The sequence below is a fragment of the Rhinopithecus roxellana genome, chromosome 9, assembly GCF_007565055.1.
Source record: "Rhinopithecus roxellana isolate Shanxi Qingling chromosome 9, ASM756505v1, whole genome shotgun sequence".
Lineage (NCBI taxonomy): Eukaryota > Metazoa > Chordata > Mammalia > Primates > Cercopithecidae > Rhinopithecus > Rhinopithecus roxellana.
The window spans coordinates 93,089,055-93,116,694 of NC_044557.1; the positions used below are offsets into that span (position 1 = coordinate 93,089,055).

At 46.7% G+C, this 27,640-nt stretch overlaps 1 protein-coding gene across 8 annotated transcripts in view; it reads right to left on the minus strand.

Annotated features, from left to right (window-relative positions):
- Nucleotides 1–11,117: 11,117 nt before the first annotated feature.
- LOC115899567 overlaps nt 11,118–27,640 on the minus strand; it is a 32,804-nt gene continuing 16,281 nt past the window's right edge. For 5 of the 8 annotated variants that reach the window (XR_004059209.1, XR_004059211.1, XR_004059207.1 and 2 more), the window contains one exon: nt 21,660–23,135. Coding sequence is in view for 1 of the 8 variants with exons in the window: in XM_030937263.1 (XP_030793123.1) it covers nt 11,177–11,222 (46 nt within the window). In the remaining 7 variants the exon portion in view is untranslated. Of the gene's footprint in view, nt 11,223–21,659; nt 23,136–27,640 lie in introns of those variants that run through there. The other 3 variants (XM_030937263.1, XR_004059214.1, XR_004059213.1) reach the window with 3 other exon arrangements.

A 27,640-nucleotide genomic window follows, 5' to 3' on the forward strand; every position in this document is an offset into this window, starting at 1 on the left:
GCCTCTTCCGCAGCCCTTGGGGGGTTTTATTAAAGCAAGATCTGACGTCAGGGTGAAGGACAAACCCTGCATTTTCCTCTGAAAAAACTTTTCCTGCCTCTCTTTTTTTTTTTCTTTCTTCCCTCTGTCCCCACCTCCAGCCTGAACTTGGCCAGCCTCCCCAGCTCTGACAGTTCTTAAAGGGAAAGTTACAAGGCTATGACTTCACACTAGGGCGTGAAATTCTCACAGAGGAGCTGGGGTCATCCTGCCTAGGTCTTTCACTACCATAGGGAGCGGGGAGCGTGGGAGGGTGCAGGATGGCGGCAGAGACACTATTACTCCAGGCAGGCGGGTGTGTGGGCTTTGAGAGGGCTCCCAGTGGAAAATCAACTCCCTGTCATTTCTTTAGGCTGCTCCTACTTCTGGTTTTCTTTTTTCTTTTCTTTTCTTTTTCTTTTTTTTTTTTTTTTTTTTTTTGAGACAGAGTCTTGCTCTGTCGGCCAGGCTGGAGTGCAGTGGTGCGATCTCTGCTCACTGCAACCTCTGTCTCCCGTGCTCAAGCAATTCTCCTGCCTCAGCTTCCAGAGTAGCTGAGATTACAGGCATGTACCACCACGCCCAGCTAATTTTTGTACTTTTAGTAGAGGCGAGGTTTCACCATGTTGGCCAGGTTGGTCTCAAACTCCTTACCTCAGGTAATCCGCCCGCCTTGGCCTCCCAAAGTGCTGGGATTACGGGTGTGAGGCACTGATCCCGACCCTACTTCTGGTTTTCATTTGCCCTCTTGCATTCCCCTCTCCCTAGCTGCAAGTGAAAGAGGACCCTTTCAGTCCACCCATCTAGAAATGATAGGAATTCACAACTAAAATGAGCTCTGAGGCTCCAGTTACAGCATCACCTTCATGACACATGAAAGCCACGGTAACGCATTTGCTGTTTTCCTTCTCTGCTCATTGGTCAGAGGCCGTTTGGTGCTGGAGCTGTCCCCATGTGTCTCTGGATGCTGGTTATCCCTGGGGGGTTGGGATTCCTGGCCTGCACCCTTGTTGCACTGCTGCCACTGAGTCTCTTCCTTGGGCAAGAAAGGAGATGAGATGTCTTCTGTGGGCTGTCCTAGTCCAGCCCTGTGCTCCCCATGGGGACCACTGCCACAGCCTCCTGACTGATACCAAGCCTCCCTGCCCACCCTCTGCCATCCACACATCTCAGAGCAATCCTTGAACTAGCATCATGTACAGATCACCTTCTGGATACAATTGTCCAAAGCCTGCCCATCACACAGCACAGAATCCCCAGTTCTGGCGTGGCCCCTGGGCCAGCCAGCTCCCTGCACACTTCTTCTTCTCTGCCTCTCGTGCACCATGCCCAACCACAATGGCCTCCTTGCAGCTGCTCTCACACCTTGGCAAGTTCTCAGCATCTCCAGGTCAGTAGGAATGCTCGACACTGCAGTTTAAACGACAGTTACTCCTTCTCTTGTCTTTTCCTGTATCTTATGAACAAAGGATGCTGAAGCATGAGTGGCTGCTTGGAGGTAGCAGCAGGCTTGTGTTCATGAAAGGGGTTTATGATCCCTATAGACATGGCCCCAGAAGAAATGGTGCTGATGATTTCTTCATTTATTGACCTAGGGATGGGCCTCTGATCCAATTCTGGCCAATAAGACATAAGGGAAACCTGCTAGGGTCTTCAAGAAAAGATTCCCTTCCTCACGAAGAGAATGACCGTCTACTCATTCTTTTCTTTCCTTGTGTGCAAACGTGATGGTTGGAGCTGCAGCAGCCATTTTGGGTATATGAGGCACAAGCCTGAGAATGAAAAGTCAACAAACTGAGGATGGCAGAACAGAAGCAAAAAAAAAAAAAAAAAAGTCTGAGTCGTTGGGACTTCATGTTGTTACTGGAACCACCATTCAGACTTCTCATTACATGAAATAATTTAGCCGGGCACATTGGCTCACACCTGTAATCCCAGCACTTTGGGAGGCTGAGACAGGCAGATCAAGAGGTCGGGAGATCGAGACCATCCTGGCTAATACGGTGAAACTCCGTCTCTACTAAAAATGCAAAAAAATTAGCCTGGTGTGGCAGCGGGCACCTGTAGTCCCAGCTACTTGGGAGGCTGAGGCAGGAGAATGATGTGAATCCAGGAGGCAGAGCTTGCAGTGAGCCAAGATTGCTCCACTGTACTCCAGCCTGGGCGACTGAGTGAAACTCCGTCTCAAAATAATAATAATAATAATAATAATTTAATATTTTATTGCTTAAACTGTAGTTAGCCTGATTTTTCATTTCTTGGAGTAAAGTTGTATACCAATTAATACATGAGGATTATTAAAATCATGTATGTAAAATTAAAGGGCAGGGTATGTGGGGGGCACGTAAGGACTGCCCAATAAATGTCAGTCATTTTCTTCTCATTAACTTATTGAAGCTCTTAAAAACAAATCCCAGGCCAGGTGTGGTGGCTCACACCTGTAATCCCAGCACTCTGGGAGGCTGAGGCGGGTGGATCACAAGGTCAGGAGATCGAGACCATCCTGGCTAACATGGTGAAACCCCATCTCTACTGAAAATATAGCAAATTAGCCAGGCATGGTGGCGGGCACCTGTAGTCCCAGCTACTTGGGAGGCTGAGGCAGGAGAACAGCCTGAACCCCGGAGGCAGAGGTTGCAGTGAGCTGAGATCACGCCACTGCACTGCAGCCTAGGCAACAGAGTGAGATTCTTTCTCAAAAACAAACAAACAAACAAAAAACACAAATCCCAGGAGGCCAGCATTGTTGACAGGTGTCATTAATAAATAACCCAAGGTGTTAGGGGCCAGTCTAGGTTCACTTACCTTGCGATGAACACTAAGTATGAACAGGCTCTGTGCTGTAAAGCATCTCATGACTACAAGGCAGACAGTGTTATGAAATAGGTGGAACAAATCTCAGAGATGCTAGATGGTTTCAGAGCACATGTGTGAGTAGTAGATCTGAGGCTGAAACTAAAGTCTCTTAACCTCAGACAAGGCACAGAGTCAGCATTAGACATTTCCAAGTCAGACTGACCTGCCCAAGCCTCTCGATGTTAAGTGTAACAAGAGCCTGCAGAGCTGGAACCCACTGAACTCCACTATCAGTTTTAGGAAATTCGATTGTCTCGAGCAATTGAAGCAGATATCCCAAAACATGATCACAGTGCTGACCATTCCACCTGCGGGTGAAAGCTCACATGACCCGGTGGGCCTCATGGGCACCTGCCGTTCTTCAGTGTCAGTGAAACTGAAAAGAAATGGCCCAGTGAGCTGGACAGGATGGTGGATTTGGAGGCGAAATGCCTAGGGTGTCCCCCAGCTCTTCCATTTAGTGGGGGGGGGGGGCCTGGACAATCAGTAACCTCAGTTTTGTTTGTTTAAAGAAATGGTGTTAGTGTCTACCAGATAGGGTCCTCAGGAGGCCGGAAGGGGATAATTGGTGTGTCCCCGCTTTCCTAATTAGAGGAGCCAGAATGGGCTGCAGCCTAGGCTCTATGATTGGGTTGTGGTGTGTTCATCCCCACAAGAGCTGGGCAAACCCTAAGCATCTGGCCAGTGGACCAGAGCAATAGTTGCCGTGTTCCAGGTGACACTGTCTCACCAAATTCTCATCTCAGTTCATTTTCACAACCAGTCTCCCATTAGACATTGTTATCCCCATTCGATAGATGAGGAAACTGAGGCATGGAGAGATGAGTAACATTTCCCTGCCATTCGGCTAGTACATGGCAAAATTGTGATCTGAACGCAGATCTGTGTAGCTTCAAACAATTTTTTCCCCAAGTAAACCCAGCTTCCTCATGTGTTGAACAGATAAATGAATAAATAAGGAATGAACGAATTCAGTAGATGATGGATGGATGGACAGAAGGATGGATGCGCTCAAGTGTGGGGAGATCCTGTTCCATCCCAGGACCTCCCGAGACAGTCTTCTGCAAGGATATCCCCCAGTTCTAATCATTTCATCTAAATCGGCCCTCCAGACTGGTCTCTAGCTCAGTCACCTGATTTCTTCCTTCATGGTTCTAGCCCTGTGTGCCATTGTTTGTTTATTGAGTATTGATCATTTCCCTCATAGATTTTGAGGTCCAAGGGTGAGACCAGGCCCACATCTCCCTATCTATCCTGTATCCCCAGCATCAGTACAAAGCCCAGCATGCAGAGGGTACTTCACACATATTTTTTAGTGAATGACCAAATGAACCAATGAAGAAGCAGATGAATGAGGTGGTGAAGGGATGTATGGGTTGAAGAATGAAAGGAAGAAGGAGGGAATACTTGGAGGAGAAGACAAATGTGTCCACACGTGCTCCTCGAGAGCCAAATTCTACTCCTTCAAGGTGCCGAGAGGAACACAAAGCCCATTTCAGGTCTCCAGGACCCATTTATGGAGGAAGCATCGAGGGGTAAATGAAAGACGGAGGTGGCCGCCGTCCTGGCAGAGCCCAGGTAGGAGTGTGTGGGTTGCAGGGCCTGGAGGTGATCTTCTGCCTTTTCTCCAGGTGTCAGGCCCATAGGCATCACACAGGATGACTTATTTTCATTGTCAATGGTGATTTATTGGTACCAGTGCTGCAGAGGGTTCATGGCATGCTGCCAAGGCTACATAGGGTCCCTCTCTGAACAGGGTCCCCTCTGAACTTAATTTATCCATGTACTCCCTCGATCCTAATTCCCCATGCCTCTCCTCAGCTCCCCACAGACAACAGGATCTGCATCCCTGAACTTGGATGATTTGTCTGCATGTGTCCTTGTAAACACACAGTGAGGTTGTTCACTCAATAATCACGTATAGAGTGTGCTAAGCACATAATACTATGTGCTAAGTGCCTTTGAGGTAGGTGCTCAAACCATGTCCTCCTTATATTTGAGGAAATCAAGGCACGGAAGACTTAAGGAACTGGCTCCAGGTCACACAGCTAGCAGGCATCCGACTACAGACTCAAGCCAGAGAGTGGGCTCCTGAGTCCTGCGCCTTTGTGGGTTTTTAATATAGGTAGGTGGTGGGTGCTACAGCCTCCTTCCATTTTTCCTCTTTTCCACTAAGTTCTATGCTTTTCAGATCTGGCAACCCCTTCCTAGTGAGTGGCTCCTGACTGCTGCCTTGGTTTCCCCAGTGTGACCTCATCCCATCCGCCATGAGGAGCCCTCCAGTTCCCTCTGACTCCCACCAGCAGACCCAGCCACTGCTCCTGCTCCTCAGGCCTATTAAGGAATTCCTCTGGGATTCAGGGCTCATCTGTTAGTTGCCACCTTGGCTGATGTCATTCTCATGTGGCTGATGGTTCATCGCTACACAGGCCTGGGTTGAACTTCTACCTCCTGCTACTTACTGCTATGTGCCCTGGGAGAAGTCACATAAACTCTCTGTGTTCTGGTTTCCTTGTCTATAAAGTGGAGAAGTGGAGATGAGAGAGGTACTGATCACTCTTAACTGCTCCTAGCACTGAGTAAGAGATGTAGAAGGATTTATTACACAGCTTAGCACATGGTATGTGCTCAATAAAACCCCTCATCTTGGATGCATATTCTTGTCACTTGCCCTTGCACCTTGAGGGCAGGATCTGGCCTGGGTCACTTCTGTGTCCCACATTTGGGCCTGGCACACTGTAGGTGCTTCTGATGTGTGTGGCAAGGACAGGGGAACCCATGGTGGGGACATTGTTTGGTCTCCGGCCTGCATTCAACCTTGCACTGGAGGCGAGGCCTTGCACTTCCTCCTCTCTGGGACTGGGCTCCCTGCATCCAGCTCCAAACAGGGCTTCCAGGCATGTCCTGCAGCAGATCTCTCAGGGTAGCTGTAAATAAATTCCAAAGAGGGGCTGGTGGAGGGATCTCAAGAACAGAGGCCAGGCAAGAGCATTCCTATACCAAACAGTAAGACCGCCTTGACCACTGCCAGATGCACAGAAGATTCCAAAGGCTGTCTCCAGACCAGGCACCCCAAAGGCCCCCGCAGCTCCCATCTGCACCAGATTTACTCATAGCCTATTTGTTTGTCATTTGTTTGTCCCATGAACATGCACGGAGCCCACACTGTACAGGAGGCAAGATGCCCATTCCTGGGTGACTCAGATGCACACAAAGCATTTCTGCTGAACCAGTGCGGCTGCTCTGGGAAAAGCAGAGGAGGGTGGGGGTGGGTTCTTCTCAGACCTTTGCCTCCTGGCAGTGCAGGCATGACGACCCAAGTAAGGATCTGCCTCTCTTCCTGGGGCTCAAGCAAAAATGGAGGAACCACTGAAGGGGTATCCTCGAAACCAGGGCTGCCTAGAGGCCAGAGGGGCAAAGGTGTGTCCCTTATGCTCCGTCTTAAACAGCTAGGTCTACTCTGGGAGGCTGGCGGCACCAAGAAACCCCTGACTGGCTCCACTTCTTGCCACTCAGGTCCTGAGACCCAGCTTATTTGGGCGGAAACTCACCCATAGCTCCAGTCTTGGCCACAGGTGAGGTCTCCCAAGCCTCTAGAGCTTTGGTGTCAGGCTGGCCTCTGCTAAATATACAAAGAAACCCTTGCCACATTGCATGACAGCTGTGAGATCGTGGAAAGGCCACACTCCTCTCTGAGCCTCATTCTTCCTCTCTGTTTAATGGGGGTAATGATAATATTGACATCCTAGGGTTGTGATGGGGACTAGTTTAGAACTTAGCTTATAACAGAAGCTGAATACAGAGTTACTATTTATTTTCTTTTTTGCTTTTTGTCACGGGGCTCAGCCTGTGTTCCCAACCTGGGCCATGTTGATTGCAACCCCCATCCCTGGGTCGTCTGCCTGTAACATGGCTGTGAGCTGGTATAGTTGTCTCAGTTCACCCCCTTCCTTGTCTTCACCAGTAAAAGCCCACAGTTCTCTATGTTCTCAGGGTGCGTATTTCTGCTGGTATCTTGAGTAAGATTAATTTGTGGTGTGTGCGGATGAGGAAAGAGAGGTGGAAAGGATGCGACAAAGAAAGAAGTGCCACCTGGTCTTAACTTGCTCCTGGATGGTCCCTGGCAGCCTGGGATCTTCCTGGGGGGCCAACTCAGCTCACTTAAGCTTCAAAACCCAGTGCAAGTCTGGGCGCAGTGGCTCATGACTGTAATCCCAGCACTTTGGGAGGCCGAGGCAGAAGAATCATTTGAGGCCAGGAGTTCGAGACCATGAGCCTGGTCAACATGGTGAAACCCTGTCTCTACTAAAAATGCAAAAATTAGCCAGGTATAGTGGTGCACACCTGTAACCCCAGCTACTGGGGAGGCTGAGGCAGGAGAATTTCTTGCACTCAGGAGGCAGAGGTTGCAGTGAGCAGAGATCGCACCACTAAACTCCAGCCTGAGGGACAGAGTAAGACCTTGTCTCAAAATAAAATAAATAAAAAATAAAAACAAAAACAAACAAAAAACCAAAAAAATCCAATGCAATGACTTCCTAATGCATGCAAGGCACAGGGCCAGACCACAGGGCACACAGCGATGAAAGGGCATTGTTTGGCCCTGGTGGCTCACGGCAGGAGCCTCACATCCAGCGGGGAATCTGTGTGTCACCCAGAGACCCCTTCCCACCCCAGACTAGCAGAGTCTCTGGGGGCCCTTGACTTGGAGCATCCCTGGGGTCTCAGGCCTTCAGACCAGGACAGAGATCCTCACAGCTCTTCTGCCCCATGGGCAATCCCTGAGACAGACAGGTAGTTCGGCTTATTCTTCTTTTAAAAACTATTTATTAGTCCAAGACAGGAGAGTTGCTTGAGACCAGGAGTTCAAGACCAGCCTGGGAAATGTGGCAAGACCACATCTCTACAAAAAAATTAAAGAGTTAGCCTGGCATGATGGTGTGTACTTGTAGTCTTAGCTACTCGGGAGGCTCAGGCAGGAGAATTGCTTGAGCCCCAGAGGTCGAGGCTGCATTGAGCTACGATCACGCCACTGCACTCCAGTCCAGGTGACACAGTGACACACTGTGTCTAAAAAAAGAGTACTATTTATTAAAGTATAACTTACATTAAAATGCACACATCTTAAGTGTACAGCTTGATACATTTTATACATGATTTATGAGAACTTCTGTGTTCACCACTCACCCAGTTCAAGATAGGGAATTTCCCTCATGCCTCCCTCCCTGCAAATTGATACCCGTCCCCACAAATCACGATGATGACTTCTATCACCCTAGATCCACGTTGTCTGTTCTTGAACTTCACACAGACAGAAGCGTACAGTACATGCTCTTTTACATTTAGCTTCTATTCCTCAACATGGTGCCCATGAGAGTCACTGGTGCGGCTGCTCCAGCCACAGTAGTTTGGGTTTTCAGGGCTGCAGTGGGAGAGTTCACTCCTGCGGCCCGGTTCTGGTATGCAGTGAGACCTCAGACTCTAGCCTTGGGACTTTGCCCTTTCCTCTGCTGTGGGGGACTTAGCCGGGGCTCTGTGTCCAGCTTTCACCCCTGTTACCCCAGGACCTGGGCTCCAGCCACACAGATCCCCAGCCGGATGTGAGGCTCCTGCTATGGGCCACCACGGCCACATCATACCCTTTCATCTCTGTGTGAGCTGTGGTCTGGCCCCATGACTTGCATGCAGTAGGTGTTCCATAGATGTTCAATGTAAGAATAAATCCTGCTCACCCTCTTTTGTAAAGAGGATGGTGCCATCTATCTCATGGGGTTCTTGAGAGTTTTAAGTCACAGAAAGTGTGCACCTCTCTGTGTCTCGCATCCCTGTGATGAGAGCACCACTGGCTGCTTTTAGAATACGTGCTGGGGGCTCCAGCAAACCCTCTTCCTCGGGTTTTGATTCTTTAATGCAGAGCCACAGATGAGGCAGGTGTTAACATCCTCCCCATTTTACAGAGGCAGAAACAGTGTTTCTGGGTTCACCTTTGGGCTCACGGAGGTAAGTAACTGTTCAGTCATGTGCCAGGCAGGGGCCGGGATCAGATCCTTGACTGTGGTCATGCCTTTGCGCAGGTGTGGGCCTCTCTGAGTGAGAAGCACTCAGGGTTCCAGAGTCTGCCAAGTGTTCCGAGGAGGAGCAGAGTGTGGTTTGGAGTGTTTGGCAGGCTTGGTGGAAGATCTGGGTGCACGTGGGCTTGGAGACTGCACTGGTTTGGGTTGGCAGCGAGCAGGAAGCAGGCATTCCGGGCTTGGAAGCAGTGAGCAGCTGCCATGCGACTCTGCCACGGGAAAGGGAGTGATATTGTGCTTGTCCTGGGTGTTGAGCGTTTCCAAAGCAGCCGTGGAGAAAACGGCAGAGAAGCAGTTTCAAAGCCAGCCTGTGCCAGGAGCCTAGAGTGACCCCAGCCCCTGAACCATGCCTAGGGAGCCATCTAGGGGCCTGGGGGGCAGGGGCAGTGATGAGAATGTCTTCATTCTTGAGTTCCTAGGGCTTAGCAGCTGGCCCACAACAAATGCAGCACATTGTGGAATGGACGTCCTCAAGGCCTAGTGCATAGAATTCACCTGGAAGCTTTTAAAACATACGAATTCCCAGGACTGTGACCCAGAGGTTCTGAGTCAGTGTGTCTGGTAAGGGTTTGCAAATTTGCTTTTAAACAAACACCTCCGGGTGAGTCAGAGAAAGAGCATCCTTGGAGCCTGCTCTGAGAAATACGGCAAAATGGAAAAGCGTGTGCTGTGGATCCAGGCAGGTTGGGATCTGACTCTACTTCCTGCCAGTGTTTCATTACAGAGGAACTATTTTCCTTTCCTGAGCCTCAGATTTCCCATCTGTAAAAGGGGCTGATAACGTGTTCCACGGCAGGCTGTGGGGATGAAATGAGGCAACTGGATGAATTTCCTGGGGCTACCATAATGATTTCCATACACTCAGAGGCTTAAAACAACAGAAACTTGCGTTCTCACAGATCTGGAGGGTAGAAATCAGAAATCGGGGGTTGTCTGGGCAGCATGCTCTCTGAGGGCTCTAGAGGAGACCCTTGCCTTGCCTCTTCCAACTCCTCATAGTTCCAGGGGGTATTGGCTTGTGGTTGCATCACTCCAATCTTTGCCTTGGTCCCACCTTTTCTCTGTCCTCAATGTGTGTCTCTTATAAGGATGCTTGCCATTGGATTTAGAATCCACCCAGATAATCCAGGATGATCTCACATCAAGATTTTAAACTTAGTCCCATCTGCAAAGAATTCTTTCCCAAATAAAGTCACGTGCCCAGGTTCTGGAGGTTAGGATGTAGATATATCTTTTTGGGGCCACCATTCATCCTATTACGGCAACATATATGAAAACTCTGAGGACAATGTCAGGGACATAATAGATCCTCAGTACATATCAATCTCCTCCATCTGCCATTTCTTATTTATCTGTTATTAAGTCCTGTCATCCCTACCTTAAAATGCACAATTTGATCATTTATCACCTATACTGTCACCATGTAGGCATTGTGACCTACACCCAGCAGGGACAGTGTCACCCCAGGAGAGTGGCCACCCTGAGAGAGCTGAGTGGCTTCTCTCATGACTGAGGAACCTGCTGAGGCTGGATTCATAGGTTCAGGGCAGTGGCCATGGTGGAACTCAGAGCCTCACCTGATAAAGGGATGGAGCCTCGCTGGTCCTCAGGGAAATCAGGATTATAAGAGTCAGCCCAACTGCCCAACAGTTCCTGAGGAGCAAACAGTGGCAAATGGTTCCTGAAATTGGGCAAATCAGGGACCCCTCTCGGCATCAGAACCCCATCTATGTGCTGAAGAAGAGGCCACCACTCGCTGCACCTTCGCGGCCACATAGCTGTCTATTTGAATGACTCATGTCTACTGTAGAGGCAGGAATGGTTCAGAGAAAAGGAAGACTAGGAAAGACTCCAGCAGAAAGTGGGGTTTTCTAGATCTGAGAAACCAATTTCCTTAACCTTGTACCCCAGACCATCTTGGACTACCTCCTGCCTCTTTTCCCACCACACCTTCTTCTCCTTCCTCTCAGCTCAGATAAGCCTGGCCAACCCAGAGTTCCCACAGGACCAGTCTCTGCCTATGTCCTGACTCTTCCCACAATGCCCTTCACCACGTGCTTTTCTGTAAACTCTTACTCATCTTTCAAGATTCTGCTCAGAGCTTTTGTCCTCCAGGAAGCTTCTGTATCACTCAGGATTCCATGAGACAGGAAGACTCACCATAAGGGGATACTGGATTCTACTTATTCCACATGGCAATTCATTTATGAAATTTATTCCATATGGGAATTTTAGGTATTCGGGCTTACATAAATGGGAAACTGGAGCAGTGAAGATCTAGGAGGAGAGAGTAGGGGTGGAGTCAGGAGAACAGTCATTAATCAGCCCACTGAATTTTTATTTTAATTTTGCTGCCCATTTCAGTACCCACACCCTCCTGATCTCTTGCAGATTCCAGTCTGGGACTTCTTTGTCTTCAGTGAATTCAAGGAACCCAGTGAATTTAGGAGAACATCCCACTGTAAGCACCAGTTTGCAGAGGATGACCCCAGCAGAGGCCTTCACAATTGCTGGTGCTGCCTTCACCAGTGTGTTCCAAAGACTTGGGAAAAGGAGTGTCCTCTGACCTTCCTGGGGGTTATAACTCAGCTGTAGGTGAACAGATGGTATGAAAACTCATGCTAGCAATCTGGCCTCCCTAAGTCCATTATGGGACACCAAAGAAGTTCAGTATCTCAAACTTATTCCATAGTGGCCACTTTGAGGTCCAGGTTTCAGTGAAGCTACCATACAAACTGTTAGAACTATTCCCAGTTGTCTGAGCTGACTGATGCATTAAATCCAGGATCTCTAGCTAGTGAGCCCATGTCAATAGATATGGCCTGTGCCAACATTGTGTTCCTTTTACCCTGATCCAACATTCTTAGGATTTATTTAAATTCATATGCCCCAAGTGTCTATTGATGCAAATTAGCAAAATTTTGTAGGTGGTATATTATATCCCCTGGTGCTGCTGAAGATTGCATCTGGTGATAAGTCTAGATGAAATCAGAGGCCATCGTGATTCAGAATCTGTAGTCGCTTGGCCCATTCAGGGAGATCATAAAGCTGATGTGCTGTACACACAACATGGAGATCTGACCCCTGGACCCCTGCCATCCTCACACACCTGTGGGATTTGAATGTGCTTGAGCCACTGGAATGGCACCCTGGCTCTCTGCATGTGCTCTCGCCAAATTCCCTTAAGTCAACCATAAGTGCAAATTCTCCAAGGACTGGCAAGTGGACGTGGGGTGAGGCGGGGTGGAGGTTAGACGGGCCTTGACTCAACCCAGCAGAGTGTGGGCTGAGGTCTGGGGAAGCCTGGTGGCCACTGGGTTTGTGTTTTCTCCACAGAGCCATGGGGAGCATGTTCTGGGTTGACAAACGGCAGGTCTGTGGCAGGGCTGTGACAAACCACTCTCTTCCCTGAGCAATGATGCTCAGAGTGCCTCAACATTAGGGGTTAGTCGCTGGAATCAGACATAAACTCTGAATTTGGCCAAGAGCTCTTGAGTTTTGAACACTTAGAAGGTCTAAGAGTCAGACAGCATCCGAGGCTTGGAGTCTTTCCCTGCCAAGACCATCTGGGATTTTTGGACATGGCTGTGATCTCTCCCCAGTTCCTCTGTGCAGCATTGTTTTCTGGGTTAGGGTAATTGAGTGCTGGATGCCCTCAAAATTCTTCCTAGCTGTGTGTCCAGCTTCCATGTCACAGATAAGATGCTGATGTCACTGCGATTAAGCTACCTGATGGCCTCCTGTCCCTCAGCACAAGCCTAGACACTTGCCTCTCTAGTGTCTACTCTCTCACCACTGTTAGTGTCTACTCTCTCACTACTGTTAGCATAAGGTGAGTCAATTTAACTCAACATGTGTTAGCAGACCCAACTGTCCATGCTGGTACGGAAGGGATGCAAACATGAACAAAGTGACAAACTCAGGTCCCAGCCATTCCAGGGCCATGGGGGATCACAGCAGGTCCACACACAACTTCTCCACATGGCAGATTGGGGTGGACCAAGGAGAGAAAACCTAGAAAAGTCATGGAAGGGCCATAAAAGGCATATAAAGGATGAATAGGACTCCGGTCTCTGGGTAAGGGGATATGAAGGCACTCAAATTTTAGGTGGAGGAAACAATGTAGCATTTATCAAGCTGTTTGTATGTACCAGGTGTCATTTAAAGCACGTTACACGTAGTCATTCACTAATCTTCGCCATGAAACAAAACACAGCTTTCCTTCTTTTAGCTCTATTTGATATGCGAGAGAACAGAGGTGCAGAAAAATCAAATCACCTGCCCCAAGTTCCATGGCTGGAAAATGGCCCAGAGTTCGCTCCTCAACTCTATTCCAGTCTAGCTTTGTATAATGCTGATGGTGAATCTCCCATTTATCATACACAGTTCACTGAGCACCTACTATGTGCCAGACACTGGAAGGACCTGGGATTACAGTGGTCAAATAATTATGGTCTTGGTCCCCAAGGACGGTAATATACAAACAAATAGTCAAGTTCAATCCTGTGCCATAGGATTGCAGTTGAGACAAGCCCAAGAATTATGAGAATACAGGGAAGACCCTTCACTCAGCCAGGGGTAGCCATGGGGTATGAAGCCAGAGGTGGGTGAGAGTTTGCAGATGAAGGAAGCTGAGACTTGAAGCATAGAATTAAGTTAGGTGGAGAAAACAATTGTGGCTTTCCAGGCAGAAGGAAGAGTAGGTGGTCCACGGCCAGAAAAAGTGCCATTTGATTGTGGGGCCAAAGGAGTTCAGCCTGGCTGGGCAGGACACTCTGGGAAGAGGGAAGATAAGAGAACCACAAAGGGATCAGATCCCAAAACCCCTGTGAAAAATTGTGGCATCCCTCTGGGGGTTATGGGAGTCACTGAAAGTTGTCAACAGGAGGCTAATGTCAGATCTTCTAGAATATTCCCTATGGCTACCTCATGGAAGGGGCACGGTGCGGAGAGGGTTGACATCTGTGAGTCCAGGTAGGAGGCTCTTCCTGGTAGGGTTTGGAAATGGATTGGAAATGGCAAGGGTGGCTGGGGCTCAGACCACATGAGAGAAGTAGTGAAATAGAGGCTCCACTTCGAAAGGAGATGGTGTCAGGACAGAAGTGGACTTCATTCTCTGGGTGGTGGGATCTCCAAGGGCCACTGTGCAGGAACACAACGAGCGATGGATGAATGAAGTCATGAATGCAGGATTGGATGAATGGATGGGTTGACTGGTCATGTTGGAAAGAAAGAACAGAAGTGGGGAGACAGCCTAATGGCCTCTCTACTTCCATATTTCCCAGGATAACAGCCTGGAGAGGTGACAGCTGATGAAAGCACACCTGTAACCATTGCTGAGTTGATTGACTTAAGAATCTGAACATTCTGCCCACATGGGCTCAAGGCTACATCTGTGAGAAAAGTAGGTGTCAGTGGAGAGTGAGAGAAAAGATGAATAGCTCAGTTAACTGTCTAACAGTGTGCTTGGTGCTAGATACAGTTGGAGAACAAGTCACCAATGGCGCATGTCCTCATGGAATGCACAGCGCGTGGAGGAATGATGGGAGCAGAGATTCACTGTTGAAACCCAAGGCAGAGTTGGAGACAGATGACTTCTCTTTATTGGGTTTCCATCATAATTCCAAATGTCATGATCCTGAAGGTCGAAATTCGAAAGGATCAAAATCCTTACAGATCGAAATCTCTAATGCGTAAATCCCTAACGTCTAAAATTCCTAATATCTAAAAGACCAAAAATCACAATCACAGGATAACTGCATGGTATTATGTGGAACTACTGCCTTGTTATTGTCTTTGTCTGGAAATTAAGTGTGGTGTAAGGAGATGTGTATGGATGACAAGTTGACAAGGGGTGAACTTAATTTTAGGTGCCAATCTGACTGGATTAAGGAATACCTAGAAACCTGGTGAAGCCTTATTTGGGGGTGTGTCTGTGAGGATATTTCCAGAGATTGATGCGCGAGCCTGAGTGGACTAGGTAAGAAAGATCTGCCCTCAGCGTTGGTAGGAGCCTGGAGGGAAGAAATATAGAGGGGTTATTGATCTCTTTCAGGGCTGAAACGAATTTTTCTTCTGCTGTCTTGGAGATCACAACTCCAGGCTCGCTGGCCTTTGGACTCCATGACTTACATCAGGGGCCCCACTGGTCCTAAGGATTTTAGACTTAGAATGCAAGTTACACCATTGGCCTCCCCAGTTCTGAACATATAAACCTTGAAGCTTCCTCAATAAATGAAGAAATTTTCTTTTTGAACATGTGCATTTATGAAAGATAAAATTTCTCCAGATCTCAGCTCTGGGCAACCACCTATATGGCAGTGACCCACTGTGGTTTTTGATTTATCTCATCAAAAGACTTAGGTTGTTTATTATGATATTTCAGTTGACCACAGTTATAAAGCTGGGTGCATACAATTACCAACCATAATGATAGACATGTTTACATTTTGCTTTTTTACAGATTTCTTTACAAATATGGCTCATCTGCTCATAAACATTATACTATGAGAATGTCATTAATATACCTGTTTATGCTTGCAAAGATATGCATGTTTTGACGGCTTATTTTGTTGTGTAAAGTGGCTTATGAAGTGTTGTCATGTTTTTATGTTTCTCAAATAAATCTCCTTTTATTTATTTTTATGTTTGTAGAGATAGGGTCTCTCTCTGTTGCCCAGGTTGGTTCTGAGCTTCTGGCCTCAAGTGATCCTCCCACTTCAGCTTTCCAAAAGCGCTGGGATTATAGGCATGAGCTACTACACGCAGAAGAAATCTCCTAAAAATGTAAATAAGTGTCTTTAAAATACTTTTTAAATTTTTTTAAGAATTATATTTTTGGGATCTTGCTGTTTTGAAGATGATGGCATTCAGGATTGTGTCTTGGGGACTGCGATTGGCTTCTCTCATTATACAAGTTTCCTGCAGCTTTGAATGCTTTTAGGTTTTCTCATGTCCAGTGTTTCTCCTCCATATAGGTTTCCCCAAGCCTCTAGCTAGAGGTTTCTCTCCTTTTGATTCTTGTAGCATTTTGGTTTTCTCTGTACAGTTCAAATGACAGTTACAGATTTCATACCTAAAATATACATGTGTCCCACATGTATTATAGTTATTTGGATATACAGTCAATTCTCTCAACAGATCATGACGGATTTGGGGACAGAAAAAGGTTTCATTCACCTGTGTATACCCTGTGCTGTATGTCTGACCTGTGTTCAGTTAAGTGTTAACAGGAAGGAAGAGGGGAATGGAAAGAGGAAGAGAGGGGGCAGAAAGGAAAGGGGAAAAGGAACAGAAAGCATAAATAGCAGCAGTAAGTAAAAAAAAAAATAAATTGGGAAAATAAATATATGGATAAATGAATGAATGGATGATGGATGGATGGTGGATGGATGGGTGGATGGGTGGATGGATCGGCGGGTGTTTATATGGACAGACGAATAGTGAGTACATGGATGTGTAAATGAAGGAACACAGATCTGGGAAACTGAAAAAGATCAAATTCTGAGGTTTGTAAACCAGGGGATGGCAGGGCCTGCTCTGGGATCTATGCTCTGGGGGTCTCGGAGAATGAGAGGGTCACTTGGCTGCTAGTTTGAGGACCCAGGCTTAGAGACTGACTCCTGACTGAATTTATGAGTATTTCTACTTATGAGTCTGTGTGTGCACAAAGACAGTAGGGAGGACCTCAGTGTTGCTGCTTACGTGCTCCTGGAGCAAACTGCATAACCTGTCAGCACTCAGTTTCTCTTTCTGTTAAATGGGCACACAGTGCTCATCACCTGGGTGTGCAGCCTCGGTGTGAGCAATGACCTGTGCACCTCACCCACTGCTGGCTCCCTGGTGCCCAGCATGGTGCCTGGTATAGAGTCCTTTTGCCTTCCTTTTGGGTCCAGCAGATGCGGTGTTTGGGTTCTGCAGCATACTTGGGTACTGCCTCACTGTGGATACCTGGGCTGGTCCCTTACCCTCTGGACCTGTTTCCTGTTCTGTAAACTGAGGGGTTGGACAGACTCTCGAGAAGACCTTCTGTCTCCGGCTCTCCCTGACTTCGCTGCAATCTTCAGGTGCCTTCCCTAAGTTGAGGGGAATCAGGGACAGCCTCTTATCTGACTGTGGCCTTTGGCTGGGAGGCACCAAAGGTACCTGATCCATTTGGCTTTGCAGATTCCTGGGGTGTCTTTGGCTCTGCGTGGGCAGCCTTTCCAGGGGAGTGCCAGGTCTGCATTGTCCCCAGTCTGCACGCCTCTCCAGGGCACAATGCTTCCTGTCTTTCCTTTTCCAGATCTGGGTTAGATAAATTGTCTGCTTTCTTCTCCTTTCTTCTTTTCTATGAGTTTCAACTAATTCTGCCCCAGACAAAGCTGCCGAGTCAGTGGCATTTGTCAACAAGTTGAGCTCAATGTGATCTTCCACAGGAACAACAGATGAGACTAGTTTCCAAAACAACTCACCCCACCCACGGGCTCACTCAGCAGATGTGGTAGGTTCGTGAGTATGAGGTGTGTGGTGTGGGGAGTGGGGACTCAGGCTCAGGGCTGGGCACCTGGGGCTTGAAGAGAAGTTAGGCTTAAACTGAACTGACTCAACTGCTCAGTTGCTGGGTGCCTTTAAACAAGCTCCTTAATCTCCAAGTTTCTTTATCTATAAGTGAAAATTACTAACAATTAGCCAAAAGGGGCTTTTATGGAAATGAGAATAAAACATTTATAGAGTCTGGCATATGGAGACATGCTGGCTATTTTTAATACTGATTTATATTTGTGTGTGTGTGTGTTTAGGTACATCTGGAAGCATATGCATATGTATATATTTATATAAATTAAAATAATATTTCTTTTATCAAAGAAACCTTCTTTTTTTTTTTTTTTTTTGAGACAGAGTTTTGCCCTTGTTGCCCAGGCTGGAGCGCAGTGGCGCAGTCTCGGCTCACTACAACCTCTGCCTCCCCGGTTCAAGCAATTCTCCTGTCTCAGCCTCCCGAATAGCTGAGATTACAGTGCATGCCAACATGCCTGGCTAATTTTTGTATTTTTGCTAGAGACGGCGTTTCATCATATTGGTCAGGCTGGTCTTGAACTCCTGACCTCAGGTGATCTGCCCACCTCGGCCTCCCAAAATGCTGGGATTACAGGCCCAAAGAAACTTTTTAAAGAAAGAAATCAAAAGGTGCCCATAGACTTATTCTCAGAAGTAAGTGCTGTTACATTCTAAGGGACTTTCAGTATTTTTTCTGCATATATGTGTATGTTAGATGTATATTTAGAAAGTGGAGTCATGGTACTTGTATTTATTTGCTTTTTACTTAACATCATAAACTAAGTATTTTTTGTGCCTTGAATACCCTGTGGGCGCCTGGTTTGAAATGGCTGCATGGTGTCCCATGTATGGACCTGCTGTGATTTATGAGAACGGTCCCCTATTGTTGGACGCTTAACTTGCATCCAGCTTTCTGCCACTCTGGCAGGGAAGGCTCAGGATTTAAACTCGGTTCTGTCTGAGTCCAAAGCACGTGACAATTCAGTTACCCAGGAACCCTTCCTATGGGGCTAAGGTGTCAATATCCTGTCAACGTATCCGAAGTTTCTCAAACTCTATCTCTGCTTTCTGTTCATTCCCCCACTCCCCCTACAACTGTGGTGTCTTTCTGGGCCTTTTTCCAGAAACGTAGTCACCAGGTCACCACCCACATCTCACTAAGGAGCTATACATATGCACTTTTCAGAGCCTGCACACCGTTCCCTGCCCACATGGCCTGCCTGGATGGGAGGGGAGAGGGAATGGGGCTTAGGATACAGTGGGCAAAGCGAGACGCCACAAAAGATTAGGCAAGAATCTTTTTGTATTTCTTGAGAATCTTTGCTTTTTGATCCCTTAGGGTTTGGCCCAGAGTGTCAAAGCACAAGTTCAGATGTTTCTCTTGTAAACCCTCAAGTCTGTTGTTGTTTTTCTAAGTGAAAGAAACCCAGCACCATGTGTTTCTCATTCTGTTTACTCCACAGTTAAGTTTCTCATTCTGTTTACTCCACAGTTAAGAAAACATTGCAAAGGATCGGGAAGGACTCAGGTCTAAACAGATCTGGGTGCTGGATGAAGCCCCCTTTCTCCTCCTGTACACGGACAGCTTCCTCACATGAATCTCGGGAAGGCTCAGCAGGGCTGTCGAGTAGAGGTCAGAGCATCCAAATGTGCTTTTTTTTTTTTTTTTTTTTTGAGTTGGAGTCTCACTCTGTGGCTCAGGCTGGAGTGCCGTGGCATGATCTTGGCTCACTGCAACTTCTGCTTCCCTCTTCAAGCAATTCTCCTGCCTCAGCCTCCCGAGTAGCTAGAATTATGGCACACAACCCCACACCCGGCTAATTTTTGTATTTTTAGTAGAGATGGGGTTTCACCATGTTGGTCAGGCTGGTCTTGAACAAAGTGCTTGGGATTGCAGGCATGAGCCACCGTGGCCAGCTCAAACATGCATCTTACAGCAAACTTCTCTTTGCCCCCTTTGCAGGAATTCTTCTCTAATTCATTCTCTCCCAGCTGCCACAGTGATTGGTCTAAAATAGACATCTGATCATTTTACTCTCTTTCTTAAAATCCATAAAAGTTGTTTTATTTTCTTCCATTATAAGACAAAGTCCTTGAGCCTGGTTCCCAAACTCCTACACCCCTGTGAGGTGCGTCCTTGGCTGAGCCCTTTGCTCTCCGGTCTTCTTACATTCTGTGCCCCACCTGAGCAACTGGGGTCCTGCAGATTCTCCATTTTGTCTTTTCATCTGGACTCATCCGTCCCCTCCTCTCAGCCCAGAAGATGAATCCCTGATCTTATATTCTGTAGTGGGTGAATAGTGTCCCCCAAAAATTCATGCCTACGTGGAACTTCAGAACATGACATTACTTAGAAATAGGGTCTTTGCAGATGGAATGAGTTAAGAATCTCTAGGTAAAATTATTCTGAATTTAGCTTGGGCCCTAAATCCAGTGACTGACATCATTGTAAAAAAAAAGGAGAAGACACAGAGAGATGAAAAGGGAAGAAGGCCATGTGAAGATGGGCAGAGACTGGAGTCATGCAATACAATCAAGCCAAGGAATGGAATGAACAAGCTAAGAAATACCGATGATTTCCAGCAACCATCAGACACCTAGAGAGAGACAAGAAACAGGCTCATCCTCAGAGTCTCCAAAATAAACCAACACTGACAATACTTTGATGTGGACTTCTGGCCTCCTGAACTGTGAGATAATAAATTTCTGTTGTTTTGAGCTACGCTGTTTGTGGTATGTGCTATGGTAGCCCCAGATAGTGCATCTACCTTCTTTTCCAAGCCTCTTCACATGGCCCATCCTCAGAGTAGCACTACACAGTGCAGGCCCTCGATCAGGCAGCCTGGGTTCTACTCCTGACTTCGCCACCTTTTATTCCTATGGCATTCGGCAAGTTACTCAACCCCTCTGAGCCTCACTTTCAGCAACTTAAAATGGGGCTAATAATTATAACTATATCATAGGCATGGCCTATCATATTATCGGGCTCCAGGGGAACTTAAGGGAGTTACCACATATAAAGTGCTCAGAACAGTGTCTGCCACCTAGGAAGTGTTTGGTGCATGTTAGCAAATCCTTGAGTTTGGACCTCACTCTGTGGTCAGATTAATGATAGCTGTAAATTCATTGATACTTCTCCAATGAGAGATGGTCTCTAATTCTACTTCCACTGACTCTGGACTGTTTCCATGACTATTTTGACCAATAGAGTAAGGCAGAAATAACTCAGTTCTGACTTGAACCTTTAGAAAGACAAGTAGCTTCCACCTTGGTCTCTTGGAATCTTACTGGAGAAGTACTAAGCCTATGTGGAGAACAGAGATGCATGCAGGCCTGGCTTTCCAGCCATCTCTCCAAGATGCCCAGATGAAGCAGCCATCTTGGAAATGGGTGCTCTGACCTCAGCTGTCCCAGCTGCTGCTACGTGGATCACAGACGAACCACCTAGCTGAGCCTTTTCCAGGTTCCTGAACCATAACCTTGTGAGCAAAAGAAAATGATTGTTTTAACACAGTGACTTTTGGGTAGTTTGTTATTGCAGCAAGAAATAGCTGAAATGCCTCCTGTAAAGAAGCTGCCTGGATTTTCCAAGTCTCAGATTTGTGACTTTTCTGTGTGTTCAGTGCTGCTGGCTTACACAAGACTCAGTCTGTATTTAACAATAACACCTATGATAGTAATAACTGATATTTAGCTGAGTGGATGGTTCAGCTCTTTCTGAATTGAAGGGAGGGGTGGTTTGAATTTTCCATGGGATTCACATGGAGGCCTTGCCCAGATAATAGTTGGGCTTAGAGAAGCCAAGCAGGATGCCTACTCCCAGTGAAAACTCACTCTCCAGAGGAAGCGGGCAAGAGCTACACTGAGCATACCCAGGCATTCCTCCCTGGGCAGGATGTGCGAGGGGCCAGGGAGACCAGGGGTGATTTCCCATAGGAGGAACAACCAGGAGTTCAGAAGGACTCTTGTTCTACCTGCAGCTGTTACCTCCTTCTGCCACCACTGCACTTTTTTTCTGCATTCTATAAGTTGTCCTGGTATGGACTCAAATTTGGAACACAGCGCTTTTCTTCACAAACATGCTCACATACACGTGTATGCACATGCACACACACACACAGCCTCTGTTTGTAGCAGAATTTAGTATAAAGCTTTAACTACATGGAAGAAAGATTATTCATAGTAAGACAAACAATTTAGAATTGTAGTTGTCTGACTTCTTTGTCATGAATCTTGCTCTTTTTTCTCTTTTCTCCCCACCCTTCAACCATGAATCCATCTTTAGTGTTAATACCTTCTGATTTATTGTCTCTTACATAATTATATCCTCGATATTCCAGTACCAATCTCATGTTGCTGATCAAAGTCATTTCCTAAAACACATCTCTGCTACATGTTACCTCAGTAGGCTTCTTGAACCATCATATCAAAAATGGCCAAGTTCCTCCTCTCTACTTCTTTATTTTATTCCAAGCACCAATCCTTAACTGATATTATACATATTTTTGATTTGTAATTGTCTTTCTCTGCATCAGAATGGAAACTTGAGTAGGACAGGAACTTTGTTATCTTTACTGTTACATCTGCACAGCCCAAAAGAGCGCAAGCGCATCCCAGGGGCTCAATAGATGTTTGTTGTAAAAATGAATAAATGAAGTGAAGTGACTCTGATGCCAACTATTAATATCTTTTAAAAATTTATTTTTCTCTATAGTAAATTATCAGGAGACTGCTTATTACTAAAAATTGAGTGTCTGCAGGCTGAGTATGAAAGCTGAGTCAGAATTAGCAGGATCAGGTCTGTGTAAGGACCGTGGGTGAAGAGCAGGTGGGCCATGGCACCCCTCCTGCTTCAGCCCCTGCCCACCACTGCCCCAGTTCCACGACGAGAGGCCCTTTTCTCTCCCTCTCCTGTTGCCTCCCTTGTTGTCAACCTAACTATGGCCAGGGCTGAGGTTTGGCTGATAATGCCTCAGGGTTTTTGCATCTTTACAGCAAATCCACAGGCCAGGGCTATTCAGTGGATCCGTAAGAGGGAAATTCTGTCTCGTGGCTGGACAATGTGCTGGAGTAATCTGTGCTGGTCCTGTGGTACCCACAGCCCACCCACATGAGCTCACTCATAAGCCCTGCAAGACCCCATAAATGTTGAGTAAGACAAGCCTGCCTTGGGCTTGGGATAGATTTGTGGTTGGTTAGAGGCACCCAAAGCCAACATCGGAACTCAGACTTAAATCTCCTGAACCTCATGTTGTTCAGTTGTTTATTTTGTTTCCCTGCCATGAAGAACCCTGGAAGGATGACCAGATATTCCAGGAACGGAGTGAAAACCCGCCTCAGCCTTGTTTTTCCTCACAGCCCATCCGTGGGCCATAGACTTGGAGCTGGTAGGTTTCAGGCACTATCTAGACCACTCACATATTTCACAGATGGCAAAGCTGAGGACCAGGAGAGGCTAAAACCAAACTAGCAAGAAAGGCTGGCTTAGAGGTCTATTTCCATGGGCTGAATGTCAACTTGAGGTGAGGTGAAGGGGAGACCTCAGCAGTCCTGTTAGCATCAGACAGAGCAGGGGCAGATCCTGCTTTGCCACTTTCAGTATGTGTGACTTCCAGGTGTTCAGTCGACTGCTCTGAGCATCGGTATTCTTATCTGTAAAATGGGACAAAAACACTCATTTCAAAGGAGCTTGGGAAGTCTGAATGAGAGAACTGTCAGTATGAAAAATCCAGTTGACTTTTTCAACTCCAATGTCCTTTACATTCTCACTTCCTTGAAGAAAGGGCTGATGTTATTCCCATTTCACTCAGAGAGGTTCAGTAGGCTAGGCAAAACACATAGCAAATATGGGTGACACAGGAATCTGAAGTTCAAATTCCCCCCAAAGTACCATCTCTCCCAGTATACAATGAGTGGTTATTAAACATTAGCTCTCATCATTACAGTTAATAACTGCTCAACAATGATTTATTAAGTGCCTACTGTGTGCCAGGCACTTCTCACACTGAGGATATGATAATGTCAAAGGCAAATTGAGCCTGCTCTTACAAATTAAAGTCAGACCATAAATATCTACCAAAATCAATAAAACAATGTGAGGTCTTGGTAAGTGCTGTGATGACAAAAAAATAAAGGAATGTGGTAGAGCATGACTAGGAGGCAGCACATTCCTTAGCTAGGTTCAGGGAAGACCATGCAAAGCGGTGCCTTTGAGTTGGTATCTGAGTGACAAGAAAGAGGCAGAATGAGATAGTCTGGGGGAAGAGCACTTCATGCAAAGAGAACAGACGACACTAAGTCCTGAGATGTGAGTGTGGGATATTTGGAGACAAAAGACAAGTAGCTGCGGAGAAGGACAGTGAATGGAGGGGATGTGGAGTAAGGAGAGGAAGGGGAATTAGGCAGGATCCAGATGCTCAAGGGCCTTGCTGACCACAGAGAGAGCTTAGGTTTAGTTCTAGGTAGAATGGGGACCCACTCAAGAGTTCTACACATGAGGGTGACATAATCCACTCATTCTTTCACAAGAAGACGGCCTTGTGTGTTTAACCCTTCCTCTTGAGACATTGAACTGAAGGATTTTAGGGGCTGAGCCTGGTTCCCTATTTCCATATTAACCCCAAGAAGGCAGAAAGATGGAATGGAAATCCGGAAGAGCTTTTCTCTGGCTATCCCAGTCATCTTAGACTCCCAAATTCTCTGAGTTCTCTACTGGAGTCCTAACTTTCAGTGGTAACTCATTGTGTTTATCTGTGTGTGCACTCAGTGATGCTGCTCTTTGGGTTTGAGAGGCAGGATCCAGAGCCCTGCACCCCATTTGGAGAGGGGCACATCCAGTGGAAACTGAATGTCACATTGAGTGTAGCCATTTTGGGACAGGGGTGATCAGCTCAGTCCTTGATGTCTCTTTTGGGGGAAGCCCATGGTAGGTAAAGAGATCACCATCCAGGAGTGGGTGGTCTTAGGAAATTAAGAAGACTCAATTAATTAGTTAACTAAGACTTACTCAATGGAAGACCTGGTGCTTAATTTGGGGTGGTCTAGAGTTTAGCAAAACCTGGTTTATTAAGGATCCCACTGTGCCCTGAGGAAGAAAGGCAATGAAGCCAATAGGAGTGATCCCCATGTGCTGGGTGGTGACCATGGGTCCTATAGCTCCTGCCATGCAGAGTGGCCCACCCTCCACAGTCCAGCTCCTGCCCTATTCCAGTAAGACCGTGCCCTCTTCTAGCCCCCTTCGCAGAGGTGGAGTGATGCTGTGTGCTATTGCTGGCTCCCCGGTGCTTCCACATCCCTTCTTTACAGCTCAGTCAACTGTCCCTCCATGGATGCCTCTTCAAGTCCCCTCTGGACATGCTTCCTATTTCCTTCAGGTATCTTGCCTGATGTGTTCAGGACGATGTTATCTCAATCATTCATTCTCTCCTTCCATAAGCATTCATCCATGGCTTCTCAGGGTTAGGCCCTGTGGGAAGCACAGGAAGCAAAGTCCAATCAGGTCCAGACCCTACCTACCTTCAAAAAACATGCAGACAGGTTGGTGGCGGGGGCGGGGAGGGGCAGCTCATTTCATTACACAACAGATCACAGGGTGAAAAGGGTCAGGATAGCATAATAATGGGATCACAGAGGAGGCAGCATAGCAATCAGAGATGGGGTGGTGAGAAGGGAACAGAAACAGGGAGGGATGAGAAGGCGTAGCTGGACAAAGAAGGCTTCTGGGCAATAGAAACAGCATGTGGGCAGAGAATTAGAGGAGCTACTTGAACCTCACTAAGATGAAAGAAAAAGTGTAGGAGGAAATTGGGGAAGATTAGACTAGGAAGTAGTACAGGTAGTAGCCATGCCATTGAGGCCCTTAGATAGCTAAGGAACTTGGAATTTCTTCTGAGGGAATGGGAAAAGGCTGTTTGGATTTTATGGTAGAGACTGAGAATCAGATTTGTGATTTGGAAAGATCAGATATGGAAGGTAGATTGTGAGGGGGTAGAGGGAAATCAGACAGTGAGACTCCAGGCAAAGAGAGACAAGCAAGGATTAGTGGAAGCTTGGGCTAAGGTAGTGACAGAAGATGAGGAGAGAACAGCCATGAACAGAGACAATAGAACTTGGAGACTGATAGTCATGGGCCATGGAGATGGGGAAGAGATCTCTGTTGATTATCCATCTTTTCCTTCTGATTTAACAAATTTGATGAATGATGATTTTATTAACAGAAATTAGGAAAGTTGAATAAGAGTCAGCTTTGGAGAAAAAAAAACACACCAAAAATCTTGTTTTGGACATAGTAAGTGAGAAGAAGCCCATGAGACAACCTGAGAAGGAGTATCAAGCAGATCCTTGGTGACATGAGGTGGCATCTGTTCTGGAAAAGAACTGAAGGGGCGTGAGGGGCAACACAGAGGGGAGCTAGTTTCTGCAGCTATGTTTTATCTAAGCAAGGGGCTCACACCAGCTTTCATTGTCTGTGGCAGAAGACAGAATCTTGTAAAATTCATGGTCAGAGAATTCACACTCTGACAAACCTTATCTGTCCTCTCCAAAGCCCATATTCCTATTCTGTGTAGGCCCTCATCTTGTGAGATAGCAGAAAACATAATTTCTATGCAACCTCATAGTAGAGTTGGATTGAAAGGGAAGGGAGAGGGAGGAGGTTGGTCACAGGGTCTGGCACGGGACCCTTGGAGGAGACGTGGTTTTCAAGCTGGCGTAGCATCTTCCTGTGAGAAGACCAAGGCCTGGGCCAGCAGTATCACTCCTGCAGCCAAAGACGATGAGGGGAACTAAGAGCCAGGGGAAAAATTCTTCCAAGTCATTTATTTTCCCAGATCCTCAAGGATCTGAGTATTTTGTTTGGAAATAACTGCGTTGAGTCTTGAACTTTGTAAGGGTCTCTTCTCTGCTCTGGTGACCTCATACATTCCAGTGGTTTTAAATGCCATGGCATGCCAGCAACTCCTAAATGTGTACCTCCCACCCAGGCCTCTCCTCTGAACCCTAGACTCATATGCCCAACGGATGTGGCATAGACACCCCAGGGACAGCATGTGCAAAACTGAACTCTTGGTGGGATCTCCAAAATGTCCCTCAACAGTTTTTTTATGTTAGTCAATGGTAACACCATCCGCTTGGTTGCTAATGCCAGAACAATGGAGATGTTTCTTCATTTCCTTATCTAATGTAATCTCTTAACAAATCTTCTTGACTACAGGATACTCCTTGGATCTTGAGTCTTGTAATTCCTGTCCTTCCCATTGTTGCCACCACTCTGGTCCAAGCTTTCTCTCTACTCCCTGCAAAATGCCAGCACCTGCTATCCCATCAGTCTGTTTCTACACTTCCCCACCTTCAACTGGTATTGCACCCAGAAGCCTCTATAGTCTTCTCCTGACCCACCATGGTAATCTTTCAAAAACATAACTGTAATCTTGCAACTCGCACATTTAAAACACATCAATAGCTTCACATTGCCCTGAGAATAAGGTCCCCACGGCTGATGATGGCCTGATTCCTGCCAGCCTTTCTTCCCTTCTGGCCAACCACCACCCCATTTCCTCACTTTGCTCCAGCTGCCCGAATCTCATGAGTCAAGTCTTCAGGCAGGTCAAGCTCCCTCCTGCTCCAGACCTGCATCCTGAGATTCCTTCCGCCCAGAGTGCCTTTCCTAGCCAATACTTTTCCATTCTTCGTATCTCTGTGGAAATACTGCCTCCTTCAAGATCCTCCTTGACCACCCGGTCTACTGAGAACCACCCCCAAGCCCCATTGTTGCCTATTACAGCTTACTTTTGACCACAATTTATAATTCACTTCCCTGTTTATTTCCAGTCTTCCACAGTGTATGGTGGGTTCCACAGGGCAGAGACCATGCAGTCTTGTCATCACTGTCCTCTCAGTAGACTTCTTGCTAGCCATGGTGGGCCAGAGATCTCACTCTCCTTTGTCTCCAACCCCTACTATTTTATTGGTTATATTTAATTTAAAATACAATATTTATAATATCATAATGTTTAAAATTAAATATTTATAATATTTAGAATTTAAAGTATTTTAATTTTTAATTCTGTTTATTATGATTAGAGCTTTATATATTATCCACTTCAAGGTACTAGTTTGAAGCCTTCGAATTTACATGGGACCTATTTATTTTCCACTGT